The 25,532-nt window shown below is 40.6% G+C and overlaps 1 protein-coding gene across 2 annotated transcripts in view; it reads left to right on the top strand.

Annotated features, from left to right (window-relative positions):
- LMNTD1 (lamin tail domain containing 1) overlaps positions 1-25,532 on the top strand; it is a 48,356-nt gene that overhangs the window by 11,163 nt on the left and 11,661 nt on the right. The window contains exons 3-8 of one of the 2 annotated variants that reach the window (XM_072850070.1): positions 804-990; positions 3,443-3,562; positions 4,864-5,081; positions 6,413-6,585; positions 7,012-7,040; positions 13,266-13,360. In XM_072850070.1, coding sequence (XP_072706171.1) covers positions 804-990; positions 3,443-3,562; positions 4,864-5,081; positions 6,413-6,585; positions 7,012-7,040; positions 13,266-13,322 — 784 coding nt within the window. In that variant the 3' untranslated portion in view covers positions 13,323-13,360. Of the gene's footprint in view, positions 1-803; positions 991-3,442; positions 3,563-4,863; positions 5,082-6,412; positions 6,586-7,011; positions 7,041-13,265; positions 13,361-16,363; positions 16,466-25,532 lie in introns of those variants that run through there. The other variant, XM_072850059.1, reaches the window with a different exon arrangement.

The raw sequence follows: 25,532 nt of genomic DNA, 5'->3' as shown, positions 1-25,532 counted from the left end.
CATCAAAAGCTGAATGATTCTTAGACTTCATTCACAACCTGTCTAATAAGACCTATGATGAGTATTACAGTCTGGGACTGAGTGTTTGAAAGTGCTCCCTTGACATGTGCGCTACTTAAAGGAACACTCAAGTAATAAATTTGTTTTCCAGTGCTTAAGGGAGATTGAGTGTTCCCCTGCTCACGCAAGAAGTCCCTGATCTTACTGCAGATGCAAACCAGACCCCACTTTGCTGTGGTTCTAAAACAGCGGAAGGATGAAATCTCAGTCTTGTAGCATGGAGTCTCTCTGAGTTAATAATAAAGTGTTAATAAGGAAGATTTGTCTTTCTCCAGGAAGGAAAAAAAAATGAGAGGCAAGAGGAGAAAGGTATACTGATGGACGGGAGGAATTTTCTAAACTTACAAAGGGACTCAGCTACATAACTCCCACTAATCATACTAGGCTAAATACCCAAGGCAGCCTTAGAGGTTGTAGCCTATATAGATTTAGACAAAACCAAATTCAAATGGTATACTGATGACTTTTTGCCTCACAAGGAATCTTTTAATTTTTGATGGTAATGGTTGATACCTAAGTGTGAAAGAGAAATAGAATATACTAATTTTAATGCAAATGGATTTTTTCAGATGAAAGGCACTGCATAAAAAGTAGAATGGCAGTGCTGTAAATATTCTGCCTGTGGTATGTTTACTTACCGTTAATTACTGACATCTAGGCTAGTTGTTATAAGGAAATACATGTATTTTTTCAATTAAGCAATGCTTTTACACTTTCAAATCAGCTCCTGTTCTTTCTTTCAGTGCTATTGGAAATTTGAAAATTGCGGAAGTTGATCCAGGTGGTCATTTTGTAAAGATCCTGAACTGTGCCCCTGAAAAAGAGGAAAACATTGGGGATTATCTCTTGAAGCAGGACATCCAAGGTCAACCAGTGGCTGTGTTTCGATTTCCGCCCAAGACCAGGATGGGGCCCAACTCCACCGTGACAGTGAGTGTGGGGGTTTTGAGTGCCTTTTCTCAGCTGGCAGACTAGGGTACACTCTTAGCCTGATGGTACAGAGTTAAACTTAAGTCTGTATTTTCAGAAAGGCTAACACTCATTAGAATTCAGAAGAAGCTGCTAATGTCCATCATCAGTACAAGCCTGGCATTTGCATGACACGTCCAGCATTTCACATTGCCCAGCAATGGGAAGCTATCCTGGAAAGTCCTTGTTCGATGCATTCCTTTTTCCAACCATTGCTCCCATAAAAAGATCCCCATACTGTCAGAATTTTGAATTGTGCCAGTGTTTGCCAACAGAAGGTGTGAACTTTGGGTCGGAAACCCACAAATAATAGAACTGGAAAGGAAACAAGTTTTATGTGTTGCTACTGAAGCAATTAGTATGGTTTTGCGTATAGTCTGAGGTATCACTATAGTATGGTCTCATCTGAAAAGAAAAAGAAAAAGAAAAATGATGTTGCTCTCCAGACTGTGCCCACTATCTGAGGACAGCTGTTATCCAGCAGAGAAAGCCATAAACCACTGTTCTGGCAATGGGGCTCTGTTCCTGGCTTTGCCTTGGATGACTTTAGGCAAAATGATGACACTCTGTGCCTTAGTTTCCTATTCTGTAAAAGTTTTGATGTGTTCTCCTTTGATGTCGTGCCAGAACTATAAGTTAAAAATTCAGTGCATGGGCTGCAGCTCTTCAAAAATTACTTCCCTCCAGCTAGTCCAGATGTATCTTTTTGCCAGTTTGATTAAGAGTTAGAGAGGTAGGTAGGATCTAAGATGCAAAGAGTCAGATGACTTCATCATACCCCAGAAAAGCTTTAAATAGAAAACAACAAATATATGCATCTGATATCCATGGTAATGAAAAAGGCTTGAATGTGTGAACTAAATGTGACCAAGGCTCAGTTGTAGGTGTAGCTGAGGAATGTCTGCTGGTGTCTGCACGCAGCCTCCAGCAGCCTCTGGGATGTACCCACACTCAGAGCGGGCACAGCCTTTGCTGTACTGGGTAAAGATGCTGTCTGCTTGGCTGGCTGCAAGACACCTTGCAGGTCTCCCCAGAAATGGATTCCTCTTAGTTGGCTTTGATGTACCAACCATTCCCACCCACCCCAAAAGTAGTCCTTTCTGAAGTGCTTTGATCAGTGCTGAAGTCATTGACAAGGTTGCTGTTCCCGTTATCATTAAAGGGCTCTTGGGTGAACAACTGACTGAGGTAGAAGGTCCACCACAGCTTCTGTTTCAGCATAGGCAAGCAGAAAATTTCTGCTGGTTTATTAATTTCAAAAGGTCATATTCAGGCTGCCAACTCTTGCATCTAAAATTCATGTACAATAGTGTTTGTGTCAGACAGCCAGCTAGGGAGGACTTCCAGGCCTCAGCTCCCTGTGAGAGCAACAGATGAACCAAGGCAAAACGCTCAAGTTAGATGCCAGGGTAGATGGTTGGAATATGGCCTGAAGCCTCTTTTACCACCAGTGCTTGTTTCTTTTTGTGAGATGAAAATTGAGGCCTTGCAGAATAAAAGGAGGCAAAGTCCATATTCATCACCAAGCTCAATGCAGGTCAATGCAGCCCTGTGTGAGCCCTCTTACAAGAATGCTGGAAATGCAAGCTGGCGGGGGTCCAGAAGAGCCACAGTCAATGCTGTCTTCTGGTGTATGTGTGAAAAAGCCACAAATACACCTTGGCAGAGTGCCGTATGGTGAGCACTTTTGGAAGAGAATGTTTTATTTTTTTCAAGATACTTCTCCTTTAAAATTGAATGGGAATTGTTTTGGCTCCCAGGAAATGGTTGAAGCTGTTTTCTCACAGATGGCAAATGCCAAATCCTTTAGGAACACCGTTTGCAAAAGCATGTTGTGGTTGTCTTATGTAAGACAAATGTTTTCATAACGGGTCCTTTTGCTACTGTGTTAGTGATAAAGGTCACAGATAATTGTGTTCACTTTATAAAGCACAACGTTGTTAAATCTTTGTATAAGGATAAAAGTACAAAAACCTTCTAGTCTCCAGTAGAGACAGCTTTTCCCTGAACAGAGGGAATCTAGAATCAAGCAGAGACTGGAATTTTAAAGCTGATATCACAGATCCCTTCCAATGCCCCTGGTAATTCAGAAAATAAAAGAAACTGCCTATTTTTAATCTTATTCTCAGCAAGCCAGACCAAAAAACCCAGGATTTACTATCACACCTTGAAAAATGTGCCTTTGCTAATCTCTGTTAATCCACAGGAGAGGTACTTGAAAATAATCACTATAACTAAGCTGCGAGTCTTGAAATATAGTTCTTTCAGCTTTGATTTCACAGATCAAATAGTGACCAGTGTTACAAAAATCAAAAAGGAAAAGGAAAACCTCATGTTTTTACTGAATTCTTATATTGTATAAACATCCAGGAGCCATTTTGTCTTTAATCTAATGGCTGCTTTATCTTTGCAGGTTTGGGCAGCAGATGCTACAGTGCTTCACAAACCTCCCTCAGATTTTCTTTGGAAGGACCTGGAGAGATTTAGGACAAGCCTTCACTGTGCTACCATTCTCTGTGAGCCTAGCGGTCAGGTGAGTGCCCTGAGCAAAATCACCGCATTTCCTTACCCAGACAGCGCTATTGCTGGACTTCCTTCTGAGATTTAGGATCATATTGTTAAAGTGCTTGTCGAATCAAGCACAAGCAATCCAAACACAGCAGAGCTGTGATCTCTCTCTGTTAACCTTGCTTCAGTCTTGATGCTAATTATTAGAATCTGAAGGTCTGAAGAAAAACAGCAGATTGATGACACCACTTGTTGAATGAAGGGCTAACATCCTCACAGTGATTGAAGCAGGGGCTCCACAAGCGTGAATTGCCAGCCCACTGTCCTCTTCCACTGTGTTTCAGCCAGGAAGTGTCCAGCTATGCCCAGGGCTATTCAGTCCCCCATGGCTGCCCATTAGTAACTGCCATTGGCTTGGCAACTGTGTTGAATATTTTTAGGCAAACTTCTGTTGACTTGGGGATGAGAAAGAGCCCAAGATCATTTTTTACCCTATAGTTGTCCAGTGGCAACTATGGTTTTCATCATTTTTAGCTAGACAAACTCGAACTAGTGACAATATGGAAGAGACCTGTGATTTTCGTAACAGTGTAAGTTATACAGCTTCCCCAAGGTAGCATAATTTACACCTTACAAACTGTTAAGTGAACATTGAGTTTTGGTCTCACCTGTTCACATTTACTCCTCTTCTAGCTCAGTTTGGCCATACTTGCTATTACATCAGTGCCAGGAATCAGAAGCTGAAAGGGAACTTGAGATGTGATTACCTCTGCCAGGATTGCTCCTGGCTGTGGCTTGCCTAGGTAGTTCTGGAAGACCTTCAGTAACAGAGACTCCACCATGTCCCCAGGCAACCTGCTTTAGTGCCTCACTCTCTGCATGCTTAGAAAAGCTTTCCTAGTACCTAAACTGAACTTCTTCTGCCTCAGTTTTAGTCCTTTCCTTCTTGTTCTATCCACTGTGGGCATGGAGAACAGATTGCTTTTTCTTCCTTCAGCAGCCTTTGACATACTTGCAGAATTGTCATGTCCTCTTTTCTCTCCTTCTTTGCCTGGTTTACTTAATTGGAGCAGTAAAATTTCAAGGCTCTTAGATGATGAGTCTACCCTAAATATATTTAAAGACTGGAAATGAATTTTAAAAACCAAAGGAAAAAATCTGGAATTTGGTGGTTGCCATTAGTATTTATCTTTCAAATGATAGATGACTCAGAAATACATTGGAGTGCCTACCCTTTTAGCCCTTCCTGGTTTGTCTGCAACAAACAATTATCTTGATGAAAAAATGCAGAATATAAATAAGCAGTGATATATTGGTTTTTTTCAGGCTGTGGCTTGGTACACTCCTCTCTACTGGAACAGAAGACAAGAATGGGTGGTGAAGGAGCAAAGTGAAAACATTGACAACATTGTTATACCAACTTTCTCAACAACAAAGCAAAAAGAGGGATGGGAAAAGGAACAGGCATTCACAATAACTGATACAGAGTGGAAGAGGGCTGACCCAGGGCAAACAGGAAAAAAAAGACAAAGCTTCATTAGAAGGTATCTGATGTTCATTGAGTGTACTCTGTAATTACAGCATTGTGCCAGACTGGGTCTGTAACTGAACACTTTTAAATGAGCATCTTGGTAAGCAATTTTTACAAAGCTTCGGAATTTTGAAAATAAGAATTAACCTTAACCTTCGAACAGGAATCCAGCCCAAAACTCCTGATAGGAGTGCGTTCGTCATCAGTCAAGACAATGTAAAAGTAAAATTCAAGTAAACTTCTTAAAATGTGACTTCTTATTACATATTATCCTTTCAGTCCCAAGTGTTTGGATGGCACCATTTGAAGTCCATAAGCTGGAAAGCTTTCAGCCAAAAATGTTAATCTTCACAGAGCTATTTACCTTTTTCTTGAGAACAAGAAATCCTGAAAGGCCTGAAAACCTGAAAACCTGAAAGGCCTGAACACGGTCTTCTCTCAGACCACTACACTTTGAACTGAGCTAGGGACTGATAACCATTGCTTTCTAAATTACTTCAGAACCTTTGTAGGAACTTAAATTTGGCAGCTCTATGAAAAAGTGTGGTTCATTGGTCTAGCTGTGGACAGTTTAGTTTGGGCACCCAGGTCTCAGTCAGGAACCCCTGAGCTAAGCCACTGACTGTTTTGAATAAGGAATGCAATATTGGTGTTTTTTTCTAAGTCCTCTCCAGAATATTGGTTCCAGGGGCTTTTGAGCCAGGTTCACAACAGAAAAGCATGTGCGGAGGAATTGATGTATTTAAAAAATAAAGGATTAGCTAATCTGGATGTATTTTCACAAAAAAAGTGGGTGACCCTTCTCATGTCTGGGGTAATTGCTCTTCTCTAAATTTCTTCTCCAGCCTGTGGCTGGAGATGTTCAGAAGATAAACTGTTTTCAGCATAGGTTAAACTGGCTGTTCTTCACAAGCTTTGTTCTTAAAAATGGCTAAATCACTTTTGCTCAAACTCTCCAAAGAAACTAAGTCAGAAGCAGGGAGAAATTATGTAAAAATTCAGTGCAAAGAGTTCAAGTCTGGCAGAATTATAACCAATGGCAAATGGTAAATTATAATGTGATATGTCAAACAATATAGAAGTTGCAGTTCTTCCACCTACAGCTAAATGCAGAATGTGTCAAATATATGTGTGCTGTTTGTTAGGTATATCGCATAAATTTAATGTATGTGTGCAGTAAACACAGTAAATCTATGCAAAATACAATAATAAATATGATAATGCAATACAATAAATAATGCAGTAATAAATGCAATATACATATTTTTATATCCTGTGCACATACATGCATGTGCAAAATGTGTGAAATACACACAGTAAACTTAATTGAATTTCTCTTTACAGGGAAAAAAAGACCTCTGCATCCCTTTTCCCTAATCAGAGTGCCTGGTGCCAAAGTCCAAACTCTCCCACACACCCTCACTTTTCTCTGCTTAGACCGTTAACCATGGGGAATGATGGCAGCAGTTTGTGCAGGCAGTCCCGGTGTCAGTCATCACAGCCTGACCCCATGCCAGGTGAGTTCAATGGCAGATGCAGTATATGCTGTAGCATGCATAGTGGCAACGGGGTAGATTTTGTGACACAAATAGCTTAGGACTTAAAATACATATATGTTACCAACTCTTACTTCTATAGCAGTGATCTGCAAACTTTTTTAATTGTGCGCCCCTGTCAGTAAAAAATTTTTGAACACGCACTCCCAATATATGTACATGTATTTATTTGTAAATTATATACATTTACTACTGCAATAATATATTATGTACACATATACACATATATACACATATATACAACATATGAATAGAAATTTAAAAGGATAAGATAAAGATGAAAAAATACTATTTTTAAAGTATTTTAAAATTTAATTTTATTTATTAATATTACAAAAATTTTTTCTTCCCTCACCCCAATGGATTGTCTTGCACTCCCCCTGGAAGACCACTGCTCTATAGAACTGCATATGTTGGTAAGATGTGAGGAGGCTATTGTTACTAATACTGATGCGTTTAGGAAATGAAACAAAATACTAAGAATCAGTAAGAGAAAGACTCTTATATTGGCTGTGAATTGTTAATTAGGCGGTGGTGAGAAAGTCAGTGTGTAATTTGGATATGTCAAACCCAGAAAGCTCTTGACACACTGGAAAGAGTTCAGGGGAGGATGACAGAGTGAAAAAGCATCTGAAGAGATTGATTCATGAAGATTAAAAAGAGATAAATGTGTGTTGGACCAGCAAGGTGATTGTTGTGCAAGGGGGTTCAAGCATCTCAGCAAGAGAGGAAACAGTCTTAGATCCAGGAAACAGACCTAGAAGGAATAGGACCAAGTGAAACACAGGAAGGCTTAGGTTGAATATGTAAATGAAAAGGAGTTTTAATGATCTATAGTATAGTCTTCCAGTTGTGCTCGTTGCTCCATTTAGTATTTTAAACCACTGGCAAATTTTTAGTGCTCAGCTGCCATTAATTTTAAAGTAACTAGGTATCCAGCTCCTGAAGACAGCTTTGTAACACTTGTTCTTTCTTTAGTGGACATTTAAAACCAGACTGGAAAATTATTTGAATATACTAAGGAGGTCACCCTGTGACTGATGTGGATAGGTGACTGCGTAGTTGTCAGGAGTTTTTCCCCATTTCTAGGAGTTCCAGCCTAGGAAAAACCTTGCAGCTTGAGCCAGGAAAGCATTTATGCACCTGCTTAGCTTTACACACCCAAATAGTAATCCTGCAGCCAGGGAGGACTGTCAGGAAGATCCTTCTCAACTGTTAAACCCAGGCAAAGCAGATTAAAACCTGGTGGAGTCAGTTGTAATAGACCTAATTTCATGGTTTGTTTCCTGCTCTGTCTTAATCATTGGTAGCATCAGCTACCGGGTGTCTATTTTGTGTAATCCTGGTTTGTCTAATTTGCTGAAATGTAGTTTGTCTTGTTCTGTGTCACTCTGGTCTTCTGCAATGCTGGGTCCCCCATATCTGTTCTGCTAGTTTCCTGGACAGGGAAAAGCTGGGAACAGAAAGGGAATCAGCACCTGCCAACTGGGGGTGCTGGTGGCATCAGAGGTTGTGTTCCTGTGAGCAAAAGCTGTGGACAAATAGGAGCAGAGCAGAACCCTTTGGTAGTGCAGACCTGGCATCCACCCTGTACACATTTCAAAGGTCATTTACTTTGTCCCAGCTCTAGGCTGGTAGAACAGGTCATAAGGGGGCACCTGCCTCTGCACGGTGTAGGTCCTTTTTGGGTATGAAACTTCCCAGGCTGCTGTGTAGCCCACTCATGCTCACCACTGGACTTCACAAAGTGGTTTCTGTCTGAATACCCGCTTGCAGCCAGAACGCTTGAGGTTTGACTCAGGAGGACATGTTCTGGCTCAGTTTCATTCAAGAGGAAGCCAGCTTGTGCACATGATAGTGCTGATGTGAACCTGAGCACAGCGAGTATGGGGAGTGGCCACTCCATGGGTGCACTCCTCTTTGGACCCAAAGTGCTATGCACACACGTGGGATGTCCCGCAGTACCTCTCCCAAGCCAAAGGGAGTTTGCTGCATGCAGACCTCTTTCCTACATTCCCATCTTTTGTCACATCTCTGCAGATGGAGGTTAGTGCTGTTGCCACGAGCTACATTTGGTTTCAGTTTTCAAGATTTTTTCCTTGCAACTGTTAAGACTAAAAGCTTTTTCAATAAAGCAAGCAATATGAAACCAAAACAAAACACCTCTGAGACTGCAATGCAATCACGTTGTTGCAGGACCCGGGGCTGCAGGCGCAGAGAGAGGGCCTGCCTGCAAACTTATTTCCTGAGTGTGGGAACTCTGAAGGCAGAACTCAAAGCAAGGTGGTCTGTCACGCATTAAATATATCTGATTTTCTGTAGGTTTTCACATGCAATCTGCATACCCTCAGTCTCTCTTTCTCAGATCTTTGCAAAAGATAATTCAGCTCTATTTACTTATGGTTCATTTGCAGTTCTTTTCACTACTGAATTATGAAATTATTCCTCTTAATACTTCCAGGAAAGTTAATAATATCCAAGATCTCAGATTAAAAATTAAATATGAGTATAACCATTATTTTCCTCTGATAAATATTCATGTGTAGTACATATTACTGCCAGATTTTTCCAGAAATTAATATATGTAGAGATGTAAGCATCATTCTTATTTTATTACAACGCAAAAATTACAAGTGCTTTAGGCAGATTTATACAACTACGCCTCTAGACATTATTACTGATGGTGGTGGAATGATGATTTCAAATATATGATGGAATGATGATTTTGAAATGTATGACTACTTTCTTTTTTTTCTTTTTTATTTTTCTTTCCTTGCTTAAAAATTTTTAACTAGCAGGCTTATAACTTAAATGAACGACTGGGGTCCACAGTAGTATGCATAAATGCAGTCTTGCTTAGGTCCTGGTCCAAGAAAGCTTCCCTATGCAGTAAGGACTCTTCAACTTGTTCATAAATGCTTCATAATATCAGAGACGTGCAGAAATCAGTATTGTTAACTTATTTGTTTTCCTCTGCAAACACACTTTTAATCACTATTATCTTTAAATATGGTTAGTTATTTTCCTAATGGCATAATACAGCAAAGTTAGGTCAATGCCTTTTAATTGAATTAGTGATTCAAAGTATTTTTGCATTTTCCTCTTAGATACTTAGTTTTGCTTTTCAAAATCAGTTTAGTATATGCTCATATTTCAGAAGTACAAAGGCCCACTCAAAACTGCAAAGAGATGGGCCTCACAGATTATACTGTTTGATGGTATTTGCTTATTAGCTTAAAGTATTTCATTTTTCATACATCTGTTGTATCCTTTGTAGCTCCTAGCTCTCCTCTATAATAATCAAACATTATCTTTTCAGTGTCTTTTTGGGGGATGTTAATAGCAGCAGTCCACAATATTCCAGTACAGAACAAAGTGTGTTTAGTGGCATGATGGTGTTTTGGGAACCGTTTGCCTCTCCTCTCCTCATGCAGTTCAGCATTTTACCTTTCTAGCTGCTACAGAACAGGATTTTCACTACCTGGTTCCAGTGACTCCTGTGGCTTTACTTTTGAGTCGTTGCAGTTGATAAGATGATGGTAGGGTGTGTGGTGGTAGTTCCTTTCAGCACATACCCATCCATATGAAATTTTAACTGGCACCTTGCTGTTTGTCCCCTTTGCCTTCTGAGTCCCTCCTGAAACTCTTCTGAACAGTTTTCTTTGGTGCTGACAACAAAAGACCTCACAAGTTATCTACAAATGGTTTTGCTTCATTTCTTGCTGTCTTTATAGTCTTGTTTTATTAATTGTTGAACTGTCTGTTTGGTTTCCTCTTCACCCAATTATCCCCATTTTCTTCTCAGACTGAGAGACAGGAGGGGAAAAGCTGCTACTGCCATAGGTCACAAAGTTCGAGCTGAGCTCCTACCTCCCATTTTCCTCTGAAATGCATCACTCTGGTGATGGCATTTTTTTGTTGTTGTTGTTGATGAATTTCACTCTGAATCAAAATGCTCAGCTGTGAATTTTGCAAGGAGTTTAAAAATAACTGTGGAGCATATTGTGAAGCGAGCACTTTGAAGCCTCAGCCAAAACGAATGAGTTTTGTCAATCAGAATGCTTCCCCGTTGCTGAGGAACGCTAATTAAGCTTTCAGTGGCAAATTGAACCTGCAGACAAGGAACATATTTAGCATGCATTTTTGGTGAAAAGGAGCCAATTCCTACCACCATCTTCTCTAGCAAGTAGAACAAGCCTGTTAGCTTTCTGTTTTTCCCACTGGTTCTCATGGTTTTTGTCCCAGCAACTGAGAGTTGAATGACATGAGAGGAACTCATATCATGATGCATTTGCTCTCTTGACTTGTCCCAAGGACTTCTGTAGTCTATGGGACTGCCCATGTAATTTCCAGTTAGCAGTGAAAAATGTTTGCAGATTCATCTCTTTTCTCATAGAGCGCTGACATATTATGGACAAGACCAAGCAATTACATTGGCTGTTATAAATTATGTTATACAAACACAGAGATGCACTTTCTGAGTAGAAAGAGTTCAAATAAGATATTACAGTGATATCCCATGGTAAGAAACTAAGTCAGCTGCTTTCTCTAGTAGATCAATTGACCAGTGCAGATCAATGAACTGTTCCTATCATTACTAAGACACAAAATGAAGCATCTCAGCTTGCTCAACACAATGTCATTCACTGTGGCTGACAGCCAGGTGCTCCAGTAGTCTGCACCTTTGTGTGCATTTATGTGCCCTCTGCAAGCTTAAGGTCTTCTATAGCCTTCAAAACCTTAAAATAACTTTTCAGTTTCTCCCTGATGAAGATTATTTATCTGAAATTCCAAGGTTCTGTGGTGCTGAGGAAGAGGATGGTCCAGTAAAGGAGACCACTCTGGTGGCAGAAAGCTATCAAAATATCCTGACTTCGTTTATTAGGTACCAAATGCTGTACCATCATTTCATGAGAAACACAGTAATTCTGTTTTCTTTATTACTGCTTTCTCAGCCATGATATCTTATGACCTGACACTGTGTTTCCCTACCTGCCAGGCAGAATTCCAGTCTGTCAAAATTATTTCCCTATCTATTTGTTGTTTACTGCTTAAAAACCACTGATGTAATGTGCTTTTGTGTCTATTCGGTGCTCCAGGAAACAAAACAACAGGTTATTCTGACCTAGAATTTTGGAGGAGGGAAAACCTTGGAAAAATCAAGGGGATAAATAATAATTCTCTGTAGTCAAATATGGAAACTGTGAAAGGAATTAAAGTTTATTGCCCTAGTCTTTAAATAACATAACAAGCACAGCTCTTTCACCTCACCTCCTTCCATCATGGTCAAATAAATTGCCTTATGAATACTTCAGCGCCACTGAAAACAAATCGAAGATTCATCCATAGTTCTGTTGAGAGAGAGAGGAGGTGGCGTTCGGTAAGAGGCTTTCTTAAGACTGTAGGAAACCCAAATACCTCTGCCACTTTTGATGTGGGTGACCAGAGGTGACAGTAGGGTGTGTGTAGCAGGCTCTCCTGGGAACTGCCTCAGAAAGTCAGTAGCGCTGACCTGCTTGGTCTTCATTAGCATCACTTACCAGACAAAACATCGTCACCATGCTGAGATGTGCTAACACATTTGGCATTTGCAAACTCCAGTTGCCACTGAGAGGAGAATCTGGAGAGCTGCAGTGCCTTTGAGATGTGAACACTCCTAGGCACACAAGTCCCCTGGAAATATCAGCAGAGCTGTCTGAATGAAAAGTACATTTATTGCCCTTTGTTTCTCTTGCAAGCTGATCGCGATGAGGAAGCTGTGGTTGCAAGTGTCAGGTTGGCCTGTGAAAAAGCAATTGTCTCCTGGATAATTTTGGCAGAACAGCAACCCGACCTTCAAGAAACCATGACTAAGGATGGCCCTTTATCTTCTTGTCTCCCATTACAGCATACAGTCTGTGACCGAGTCATATAATGGAGCGATAAAATGAAGTCCAGAGATTCACTTCTGAAAATTGCTCTCATGTAATAACAATACCCAGCACTTATGAAATCTCCAGGTGAACTTGCTTAAAGGTGGTGTTCATGGCAGTAGAAATGTGGAGTCATTTAAAAGCCAACTCTGTGGTAAAAGTATGTCCAGGGCTGAGATTAGGTTTGAACACAGCTCAAGGAATTGACAGAAATCCAGGGTCAAGGAGTGAAAAATCTTGTTCCCTCCCCGCCAGGAATTTATGGAGAACTGCAGGCAGTGAAAACAGGGAGACAAAGACGTGATGATTTTTGCAGTGAGACTTGTGGAGATGGTATAAGGCAGATAGTCTGAGAGCATTAGCTAGAGGGAAAATCATAGTGAGGAGGAAAATGACGTGATCTCCGTTCAGAAGCTGCTAAGGGTTTGGGAAGTACATGTTGTTCATTGACAGCCAGTGTAACTGCGATTTTGGCCAACCAATGCTTGCTGAAATCCAATTCAACCGAAGTCTGCAAGAGAGAGTTTGATCCTTTAAAGTAAAGGTATCTTAGTGACAGCTAGTGACCTTGCACGTGATTGTATATTTATCCCAGTGTGGGTTTTATTTAAAATGTTCTTCCATAAGGTCAGAGGAAACAGAGAGGTTTTGTTGTTAGCATGCTTGTTTCCTAATCTGACTTTCTTTTTAAAGTAGATATGTGGAAATAATGACTGTTGTCATCAACAGGCACTCTATATGCAGGAACTAGCCGGAAGAAAAATCCTTCAGTTCCCAGCTGTGTAAGTGGGGAAGGCAGAAGAAGGCCTACTCGGTCAGCAGGGGTGAGTAGAGTTGCTGCAATCCAGTTTTCAAAATAAACAAACGAAAAACCAAAGAAAAGAACAGTAGAGTTTAAAAAGCCCTACAGTTCAGAATACAAGAATTTCTTTATTTTGTTGGATTCTTTTAGTTTTCTTTCTGTGAGAAAGACCTATGCCAGACCACAAATACAAAGCATCTGGGTTCAGGAATTGCAGCTAGATCATAGCTACATGGTTAAGTCTAGACAACATCTTGGGTCTGCTTTAAGTTGGAATCCATTTACACTATTCCTTCTAGGAAAAAGAAGGTTTAAGTGCACACCCAGACATATTTTTTAATCTATTTGAAGATTCTTTTGCTTTCACTGCCCTACCTAAAGACCTAGAACCCGGGGTCAGTAATGAAGCTCTCATATGTAAATATGCAGACCCTCAAACTTGAGTTGTTGCAAGTTCCTCCTTCAAACTTCTTGATTTCTAGAGTCGTCCCCGGGAGTTGGTTGTTTGATTTTACTTAATAACAGTTGCATGATTCATTGTAATGCAGAATATTTTCTCTATATTTGTATTTGTACTATAAAATATCATTAGATATGCAGATGTTGGAAATGTCTGGTGACATGTTAAATATCATTCTAATTTCCTATTTCTACTTCATACGTTCTGTTACAAAAGCTATAAGAATTGATGGATTTTGTCCATCGAACAACTTACATATACAACTTATTATTGCCATAATTATTAAGTTGTGCAATATGTATTGACGTTACTTACAATGGTTAATGTTCTCCAAAGTGCTATATACATTTTTATATATATATGTATAAGTAATAATAAGAAAAAGAATAGTCAGCCTATCTATATCAGGTAGAAATAAAGAAGAAAAGAAACTGGAGGATTATTGCTTGTGCCTATGTGCTCACTGTATACATGAAGTGGGGCTCTTTGCCCAGGTACAGAGTTAAGCAAATAAATACATCAGTGCTACAGTTTTGCCTTATGTAAAATGATAGTAATAACACGTATCTCCTAGGGGCACTGTGAGTCAGCAGTGTTTGCAAAAAGGCTTTTCTATCTTTAGATGAGAGGCACTTTAGAAGTGCAATGAATTAGCGTTTTTCTCAGTCACACTAGATTAAATGCTTTTTGATTAAGAATCCCACAGTTCCTGAGAAACTTGCTGAATTAAAATGACCTGAACACTCAAGAAAACCATGACCAAGTAACTTGCTTCCTCATCTCTAGGTTTGCTACGTGATCGTCAGGGTTTAGTGGAACTATTGCAATAGCAAAAGACAACTATGTGACATTTTACAGCTTTATGGGGAGGAAGCCCTTAGCACTATAGGCTTGATGGTGGTTCACACTGAAAATTTCATGGCTCAGAAAACAGCTCATCCTGTGACCTGTAGTGTTATCAGCAGTAACTAACTCTGTGCACACAGTTCTCAGAGCCAACGAAAACAAGGATGTTTGCTTTATTTTCAGTAAAAGAGATTTGAAACAATACTTCAGATTACAGTATGTTAAAAGTTTGGCTTGACACCGACGTAGCTGACTTGTAGCAACTCATTAAACCCTGGTGTCACAGCTGTGCTGCAGAGCCCTAAAAATATATCTGCTTCACAGCCAAGTCAAGCTTTCATTCAGATATTCCTTACAAAATCCTTTTACCTGATAGAGTTATGCTTTCAGTCAAGCCACATTGTCAAGAGCACTAGCTTAAATTCCAAGAGAAGCTCTCATTTGGGCTGGCCACTTGCCCATTTTGCCATGAAGAGTTGTCCAAACCAGCTGAGACAGAGAGATGCAGATCTATAAGTTCTTGCACAGGGTAAGAAATAACAGAGCAGCTCAGTTTACTGCAGCTTAAAGGACCGTGGGACATGCTTCTGAAAGTGAGGTGTGTACAGCACCCGTGAAGACACAGTAATTCAAGTTTAGCTTTGCAGTGTGACCTCTCGTGCACAAGCAAATCCACATGCTAATTGCCTTATAGAATAAAGATAATTTTATATATTTTACTCCTAGTGATTGCTATACACAGTTGTTAATGATTTTCCCAAATGCTATATGCATTTCTAGTGCTGTAAAAATGATGACTATTAAGATAACATTTGGGTGTAAGGTCTTTTCACTCACTATGGTCTTATGTTCTTATCGAAAAAATCACATAGCCATGTAGTCCTAACTTCTCAGTCATGAAACCACATAGCAGACAGGAGATTCTGAGAGACACCAGAGATGGATGACTCAAAAGTTTTGGTCCCATATAAAGGTACTTTCAATGTCGGAAACTGGAATAGGTAAAATTAAATCACGGAATGCATACTATATGGATAGTCTTATTCCAAACTACAATGCCCTTTTTTTGGCTTAATCTGTTTCACTTTCAAAATGATATAAGCTAAACAAGGAAAAAAAAATCCCTCTTATTTTGAATGGAATATCTATAGAGGCAGTTAAATTCCTCTGACCTCAGTGGTATAACTATACTAGTAAGTTTTCCCATACAGACCACTTTAATAAACACCTTCACAAAGTATCCGATAGACAGTATGTCCTCTACTATATATTAATTGTAGAGGAACATCTGTGAGTATGAACTGAGCTCAGATAACTTAATAATGATATTAAGCTCCTGGTTTCCCAATTAAATGCATCTCAGATTGGTACTGAGTAGCTATCTGATAGAGAGGAACTGTGAGCTTCCTTCCAATTCCTAGTGGACAGTATTTGCCAACACAATAAATGGGTTTCCTTGGTTTGCTGTTTTAGTAGACAAGCAAAAAATGGAGTGGGAAAGGACTAACATCTGGCCCCTCTGGCTCCAGGAGGAGGCATTTCTGAAGCAAGATGGAAGTACCATGTTGGGATGGAGTGAGGAAGCTTGCAATCACCATAGGCTTTAAAAATTCACTTAGAAAAAATGCACATGTGAGGATCCCATCTGCCTCCCCAGTTCAGCCCATCTCAGAGAGATGTTCACATTTTAATATGTGCTACAATTTTACTTTTCTCTAGGAGGAGGAAATGCATATCTAGTGAACAGCAGGATTTCCTGGGGTGTGGTATCCAGTCACCAGCTGTTAGGAGGAAGGAGACACGGCAGCTTGTAAGGCATCTGGTTGGCTTAAAAAGGAATAACTTGTTGGACCTCAAACTTTCAGCTTCTCAAGACAGGAGGAGAGGCATCAATCTGGTTCAGGTGTTTCCTAAGCAGAAAACAAAACAAAACAAACCATACCAAGATAAATCAGTCTGCTGCTTGGTACTCATCACATTCCTAAAAAACATTAATTCCTTTCTCCTTTACCTTTGCTACTAAGCACTTCCTGAGTGGTTTCTGTTGTTCTTGAATTGTTTTTTTTATAGCATTTAACATAAGGAAAATCTGATTGCAATAATCAAGAAGGTTTACCCTTGAAGCTAATTGACCAAAAAGTGCCTTTTTTCTAGATGGAAAATGGACCGTTTCCATGCCAAATAAGCATTGGGAAAGCTTAGGATATTTGAGAAGTGACATTCGATTACTTGACAGGGCCAGATCAGAAGTGTAGCTGTCCATCCCATTGCAGGTGTCTGCTTCATGGGTGAGAGAAAGCAGGATAGAGAGGACAAGGCTGGCTGCCTTCCAAACTCTTCTGTGGGGCTCAGTGGGAACCAGAGGATGGGAAAAGGCACTGGCTTATCTGCGAGCCTGCACGTGGACTGGGGGAGTCGGGGCAGAAGGAGATGCTGCCTGACCTGGCCCTTTCTCCACTGTAGTGGTCCCCACAATTCTTTCTCATGAGGAGCCCTAGTGAACTGGTGCATATACATCTAAAACCCAGATTTCAAATCAGCAAGGTCCTGTGGTTGATAAGCAATCCTTTTGCCTTTTGGTTTGGTTCTTCTGCAGTAGCTGTTGTTATGTTCCAAGGTATTATTTTTGAACAATGAAATAGAAACAGTCCAAACAAGCTGGGTGCAGGCATACAGTCAATTGTCAGAATACTGGTGCAGAATTAATGTTGATATCCTCCTCACTGCATTTCAGGTCATCTGGAATAGCTCAGGAACAAGTGACACTCTAGATTACTGTTAGAGAGAAGATGGAGCAGGCAGTCTCTCCTGGTACCCTTTTGTTTTCTCATTTTCTTCCACTGCACTCCAAGTACCTTTGCAGTTGTGCTCAGTGCTGAGACTAAACGGCTTCAGCTGCGGGGATGCCTGGGATTTAATTGCAAAGGCTCTCTCACCTGTGTGTCAGCAGTGTGGATTGTTATGACCCAATTGTTGTCACAAGCGGATTGCAACCTGCGTGGGACATGTTCGTAGGTCTCAGTTTAGTCTCTAGTAGAGAAGCCACTGCTTTATGTGCTGCTAGTAGCAATCTCGATAGCAAAGACAGAGACTACATGGGCATAGAAAAGAAGCAAACCTGTGGGATAGCTTTAAGACAAATTAGATGAGAAGCATAAAAGCACTGTTTCTACTACTTACCCTGTGTTGTGGATTTATGAATATATGAAGATTAGTCTCCAAGGCTAGCAATATTGCTTCTTTTACAAGCTAAGTGAGTGTTAAGGCCCCCAAAATAGACCCAGGCATTTCGAAAGATCTGTGAAGATAGGCTTGGTGTAATGTTATCCCATTCAGTTCTTCACACCCACCTGAGGCTTCTTTGGACACTGTAGGATAAAGCAGGGTATTTCAAAACAAGGAAATTAGATCTGCACCTTACCTCTGATCCCCATATTCCCTACAGTTTACAGTTTTCATGATGTGGAAATCCTCTATCCAGATTTATCCCATTTAAGTAATGTAGGGCAAGGCCACTCCATATTCTGTCTTATCCCTTAATGAAGGACATTGTTTCAGAAAAAACTTAAGTATTAGTTGAGAAAAAAAGTAGTTCTGAAAAACAAGCTGATAGCATGGGAAGGGCTCAATTTCATTCTTAATCCTATGTATATATGTTACAGCTACAGGCAGCACAGCCAACCTGGTTATGATATAGCTGCCCATCAGCCTCCTTACATGGTGGTTAGAAACAGCAGCACAGAACTGACGGTGTCCCAGGCGATGTCTGTGCACTAACTGCACTCTGACTTCAGGAGAGATCAGACAAGTGGTAAACAGGTCCCCTGGCTTGTATACAGGACTTGACAGAAATAAGGAGAAGGTGAACCTAGTGGCTGTTTAGTGGTTTTAAAATCTTACTAAGAGAATACAGTTGTTCCCCTTGGAAGTGAATTTCAGGCTCCGTCGAAAGTGTTTCGATGGGAGACAGGAGAAAGCTGGATTTGTTCATTACAATATTTTAGTAGCTTGGAAAATAAGTGTATTAAAAAGTCACTAGCAAATATGCTTGTTGGGTGATGTTGTATTCTTGCATGGAAGGAGTGTGCATAGTAAGACAGGTGCAGGGGCCTCCCCAGCACCTGGCTACCAGTTCTTACAACCAATATCATATCACATGCACCAGCCATGTTTGCCCACGGGTTTGGGCCCTAAGCACTTCATTTTGCAGGAGTATAAGGTGCAAGTGCCAAACAATAGAAGCACAGACATGACTCCATTCTGGAATAACTGCACAGTCACAAGAGTGCACAGGCAATGCACGGTGGATGGAGAGTGCCCTGTTTTCTTTTAGTCTACCTCTTTTTCCGTTAAACAAAATACTTGGTGAATCACAATTTAGCTGCATCCTCCATCCAGGAGACACTGTAACACACAGTGAACTCCCCCATGGACTTGATATGAGTTTTAAAAATTTATTGCCCAATCTGTAGGTGATATTACTGTGCGTAATCCCAGAGAGCTGGTACATGTCCATGTGTCACTGCACATTTTCTTTAGAGAGAGCTCTGAAAGCAAAGTAGAATCACATGCTGTTTATACCACAGTTATTAGAAAGACAGCAGATGTAATAGAGCTTAGAAAGACAACTGGGGTTCCTGTGAATCTCGGGGCACCGTAGAAGCTTACTTTGTAACCTTACTGAAAGGAAATGCATTCCCAAAACCTTACAAAAGGGCAGTACTTGTGATAAATCCCCTTTTCTTCCCCACAGTGCTGAGAGAAACTTTTATAACAAAACTTAAAGCCAAAAAAAATTTGTCATTGGCTTTATCTTTACGGTTTCAAAGCTCAAGCCGTAAACACTGAAAGGATGACTACATAGTAGTCCATACGTGTATTTTGTGACGACATACATGCACGCAGTGCACTACCAACTTCATTTGTTCAGCTCAGGACCCATTTTTAAGTTTCAGTGACCATTTTAAGTGGGTTGTGACTAAGGGGAAAGATAAGGATTCAGTTCTGATTACATTGCCAAAATTTCCTGATGCATCCCACCAGGCAAGCCCAGGGCTTCCCAGTGTTATGGTGGAACATTACTTAGGACAGTGAGGTGCAAGTGCATAAAACTTATTGTAAAAGAACTTTAAATCAAAATATATCCTTTGAGTTCAGTACGAGAAATTACATCCTATTCAAGACTTTACTGAAAAATTACATTACACAGAAAAAGTTACATTAAGAGACTGTTCGTGTTGCAAAACTGTGTGAGCAAAAACTTAGAAATGCCAAAATGCCTGTGCAACCTCAGTTTAGATCCCTGAGGAATTACAGCTTTGCCCTCCACCCTGTCTTGTTCTACTCTCAATGCATTGCATGGTTTATGCCTGGCCCAAGCTTTTGCTAGCAAGGCCCAGTATCCTCCAGGTATGTTTTGCAGTATTTTTGACCAGAGACTTCCTACCTCTGCTAGCTGGCTTCTGTCCTAGATTCCCCAGTTAGCTTCCCTTCCTTGTTTCTTACCACCTTTTTATCCAACTATTCCATCCTTCCATTCTCCTATGGGCAGTTACTGGCTCCTTCCCAAGTGTGTGGATCTCGGTCTCTTCCAACTCTTTGTCGTAGTCTCTGCCTTCAAAATATTTTGATTTACACCACATTTCTCACCGGCATTGGCTTTGAAAATGGTTTATGCAGAGGTGTACGAGGTGTACGAGGCCGGTACCTGCGTGCATGTTGGAAATCCTGTGTGGTCCCAGAAAAGTGATGATGCAAGTTGCATTGCATCATCACTGGCAACCACTGAGAGGTCACTGTGCTGGCTAGTGATAAAGACATAGGAATCCTCTGAAATAATTGATCCATTCTATCTTTATGGTGATTTGGTAAATTAATTGCCGAAAGCTTTGTTAGTTTATTTTCCATAGCCCCTTGAAGGGGATCAATATGACTCAAGCAACAGGAAGCATATTATTTTTCATGCCTCTTGACTTTCACAACATGGGATTTGTGTTCATCTGTTCTATGTCTGCGGCCTTTTCTATCTGACTTGAGCACACATTTGCAATAGGATGACATTGGTGTCTTCTTCCATCATAATGCAACTTTTTTTTTGGTTTCCATTTATCCTGAAGTAACTGAACTGCAGCCTGTGAAACAGCTGGCAGGTAAATACAGTATGTAAATAGCTTTATTTCATTAGCTGTCATTAGGTTTTAAGGGTGCTGTGTTGTCATTTGCCTTCCTTGCAGCTGTTGTAGTGTGTGCTGGACCATTTCACAGTGTATGCTGAATATAAGCATATCAAATGGCTGCAGCGGGGAAACTAGACAGAGGGTAGTTTCTTCCTTTTCTTTAATTATGAATTACATTTTGGAAAGATAGATCCAATCTATCTTGGCTTTGGAAACAGTTCTTGCAGAGTTGTACAAGATCAGTACGTGCATGCACGTTCAAAATGACACGTGGGGCAGGAGGTGCTTTATAAGCCTGCAACATTGCATCACTGGCCTAGTGACCATGGGGAGGTGATTGTGCTGGCTAGTGATGATTAAATAAATTGTGAGCAGCTGTTTCTTTAGTCTGTGGAATTGCAAGAACAAGAGTGAGAGGTGCAGGCAGCAAACCAGAGCGAGCCTGTCACAACACAAGGCAGGAGGCGTAAAGGACATGGAGTATGCTCTCTGTACATGCACAGGAACAGAGCCTGAGAGCTGGTTTTGAAAGGAATTGATTTTTTTTTTAATTGACAACACTTAATTTCATATTCTTTAATTTTTCTCACTTACGGGATTTTTTTGTTTGTCTTATTGTTTACACACGCTGAGTCTTACGATCTAAACAGAGTTCATCTAGCCACAGTAAAATCTTGATCATTCTCAGTTAGCTCTTCTGCAGATCCAATAAGTTCCATCTGGAAAGGCAGTCAGTAATGAATTCAGAGCGCTGCGGTCACATCTCCTGTCATTTCATTGCTTTCACAACACACTGCTACAGAACATTTAGTGGCCCTCTATGAAGTGTTATTACAAATACATAAACCTAAACTTACAATTCAAAATAAATGAACTAAATTATTTTGGTGGTGCAAATCATCAACTGTTTTAATCATGGCGGGTTGCCTTTCTAATTTGCAAAATTCGTTAAACTTCAGTACGTGCAAAACCCAGGGCTCCTCAGAGTTTCCAAGCTGATCTTCCTTGAGACTTAACTTTTTTCCACAAAACAGAGGGAGCCTGAGAAATGGCAGGATGAGTTTCCTCTCATCGTCTTGCCAGTGTGCTGAAAACTGTCCATGATACTTTAGTCTCTGCGCCCCTTCACTTGTAAGTGCCTCTGCTGAGAGTGTCAAAAGAGATAACAAATAATGCCAGCTGTGTAGTAATTTTATTGAGGGTAAACAATGTCTCAGTAAGAGTGGGGTTAAGGGCAACTAATCATTCATGGAGGTCACCAAATAAGCACGTTACATCAGATTTTCATAGTGCTGGGTGAGTTATTTGTTTTGAGTGAATTATCCAATAAACTTTGGCCTTGGCTGATTTCAGAACAGGCCCTAATTTTCACAGATATGTCAGTCACACAGATGAGTTTGCCATGTTTGTTATCAAGAGAATATTACAAATGCACTCGGTACTAATGCACTGGCACATTACCATGTATGATTTATAGATAGTCTGTGAGCTTGCCCCTTTTATTCTTTATCCTCTGGGGAGCCAGATTGTTCATATGAGTTTCAAGCTGTGATTGAACCTTTAATAAAAAGTGGCAAGCAGCAATGAAGCTTTGGGGAGCCTAGGCAATACTGCAGTCTGTAGGACAGCCATTCAAACTTGGGGTAATTTAGACAGACTCCCTGCCCCTGCCTTGTCCCAGTCCCCCGTAAATCATGGCTGGGGCCTTACCAGTCCCCCAGGCAGCGCTGAATTCAGGTGTTACGGCGGGCTGGAACTGGCAACATAAAGTGCTGGAGGCTGGACAGAAATAGAGGTGGCAAGCTGGGTACTATCTGAGCTCTGGTCTGGAGGGTGGTGGGGAGCTTGAGAAGGTACCTTCAGCTCATCTCCTCCCGCTCCTCACTTCTGTGGGCATTAACGTGCAGTAAATCCTGCTCTGCATCTGGCAGTGTGAAGGCGCAGTTGACAAAACAGGATAAGGAAAAGCCCAAAGCAAAGGCACAAACAGTGCATCAGAAATCATGTAACTTCAGTTTCATTCAGTCCAAGTCTGATTTCTCGTATTTGGAGTTGGCTGCAGCAGACCAGCTGATCAGGCAGCAGCAGCTACATCACATCGTATGCGACAACCTCAGTACATTCACAAACAATTTCCTCACGCGCTTTGTGAGGTGAGCGAGCGACACGCTATCAGGCATAGGAGAAGTAACCCTTCCCACACGGTGCGTGCCATCACCTTAACTAGACCTCAGGTGTTCTGATGCCTGTTTTGTGCTTTTCCTGCAAAGCCTGGGGAAAGAGTAGAGTTATGTTTTCTGGGGAAGCACGGCCCTCCATGTGTCCCCATGTAAGTACACATTCTCCACAGATAATAAGTTACATTAATAATTCATATAAAGTCATGCAGCCTACAGATAGTTTAAATTCATTCTCAAGAGCTAATACTTTGTAGTGGTAAAAACAAGACATAGTTCCTCTCCCCTCTTCTTTCCTGAAGGAAGCAAAACCCAAGGCTGTGTTTCTCGGCTGAAAACGGACTGACTTCAATGTACGTTGTGTGCCAGCTGGGAGTCTGACTCTGGGCTCTTAATTCAGCAGCTCCAGCCTATCTCTGAAAAAAGCTGCTGGTTCTGTCATGTATGAATTCTGCCTTATGTTTCATATATATGAAAACCAACCGTAAACTAACCAAACAGCCACCTTGACCATAGCGTCAGTTAAAGGAGAAGCAAAGAACTCCCCACGGCATGCAGCATCATTTATCAAAGCACGCTTCTGTCGACCGTGTTCCCTCTAAGGAAAATATCTTGATCTCAGGCTTTATTACTGAGATTTACCCAAACTTTGGGAAAGTTTGGGTAAATCTTGGCAGTAGAGGCTTAAAAATTTGAAAGCAGTTAAGAAAGTCTGCTACTTTACAATCTTTCTCCTCCATAGTCCCAAGCAATTGCCACAATGACCACCCAGATATACAACACGCTGACTTCCCTTGCCACATGATGCTTTCCAGTTGCTGCAGTCCGTCCTCGTGGGCAGTGTATTTCAGACAGTGGCACACTGACTCTGCGCTCTAAAGCACCTCTGAATGCTACAAAGCAGCAGTTGTTGTACACACAGTATAAATTCAAACCCAACATAATGAGATCTCGTCCCCTTGTAAATCTGTGATGTTCTGCTGGCTTCAGAGGACAGATGCTGTTTTACCTCAGTTGAGAGTAGGCGTAGAGACCAGTAGAGTGTATTTTGAAGATTTTTAATAAATAGCCTCAGAAATTCAAATAGTAATTGCATGGGAGCAGTCAAACTTTTTAAAAACTCTTAATAGCATAAAATGACATACATTTATTGCTATATAGATAAAGATAGACATATACTTAGAAATTGGCAAGAGAGAGAGTGAGAGAGAGTAATTCTCAATGAACATTGTGTTAGATTTTTCTTCTTTTATGGACACTACCTTTTCAGATCTGGAGTGCACTTCATTTCCCATTACTACTTTCTCCTTCCTCTCTGACAGTTTGCTTTTAAAAAGGAAAGTGACAACTGAATGATCTTCCACCATTTCCTTGCTCTGTTTTTACGATATTGTTTCCCTTTGCTGCCCCTATTCTTTCATTTAAGCTGTGCACAGAATGATCTGTCACTTCTTACACTTGAGAAATATCTGCACGATATAGAGATTAGGTCCTGATCCAAGCTTTATTTATGCCAGTGTGAAATTTCAGTAGACTTTGGATCAGGTCCTAAACATTCCTTGCACAAAGATTCTCCCCAGCTGGGAAAATACTTATTTAAAGGTATGCCTCTGTACTCTTAAAATCTTGGTTTTCCTTTCCTCAGAGCAACTTCATAAAACTGAAATCTCTGGCCAATGTGTCTGTGTCAAGAACATACTGTGTTTTCCTATAGTGTATTTTGATGATGGCATTGATTTTTCACTCCAGAAAAATGGGCGATACTTAAGGATCAGCAATGTGCTAGTTAACACATTGGACTTGTATATTCAGCTCAGCCTCTCAAGGAAATTGCTTAGCTGCCCATTTGCCTCAGTTTACCCATTTGAATCCAGGGCATAATGCCTTTGTGAAGTTTAAATGATGCTTGTTTTTAAAGTACTTGAAACAAAGGGGATTAAGTAATGCAAAAAAAAAAAAAGTTATTTGTTTAGGAAAAAAAATTCTACCGCATTATCATAGGTCTGAGGAACAACAAAAAAGGATTTGCTAAATACGAGCTTAAAGCCAACCTTGAAAATGTCCTTTTACTCTTTGTTTTGGATCTCATAACAAACACGCCAGGTTCATCATTTCAAAGAAATTATGTAATGAATGAGAATCTTACCCATACTCTAATCATGCTTCATGGTACATAAATCAAGCAGATTGCCTATTAGACTTGTGTCTCTCCAGAAGAACAGATGCAGTCTCACTCTAAATATATTGTGAAGGCATGTCCTTTTGGGCCAGAACACTGTGTCCTCAGTCAAAGCCTGGGCCTATAAAAAAAACATTGCAAATGGGAAAGTAATGTGCAGCACTGAGAAACACCTAGTCATGTTCATCCTGTAAAGTGAGGTTTTACTGCAGTAACCTGCAGACGCAGAGTTAATTGATTCAGCAGCAGGGCACTGCGCTGCAAAGAAGCCTGAGCACACAAAAAGACATATGATTGTTTCAACCATTTCTATTGCACGACAAATATATTTGCCTTATAATTGCGCCACATTTCAC

This window comes from Ciconia boyciana, chromosome 1, assembly GCF_034638445.1.
Source record: "Ciconia boyciana chromosome 1, ASM3463844v1, whole genome shotgun sequence".
NCBI classification, from domain to species: Eukaryota; Metazoa; Chordata; class Aves; order Ciconiiformes; family Ciconiidae; genus Ciconia; species Ciconia boyciana.
Note: the sequence above shows the minus strand (reverse complement) of the source record. Positions and strands in the feature narration are given on the sequence as shown.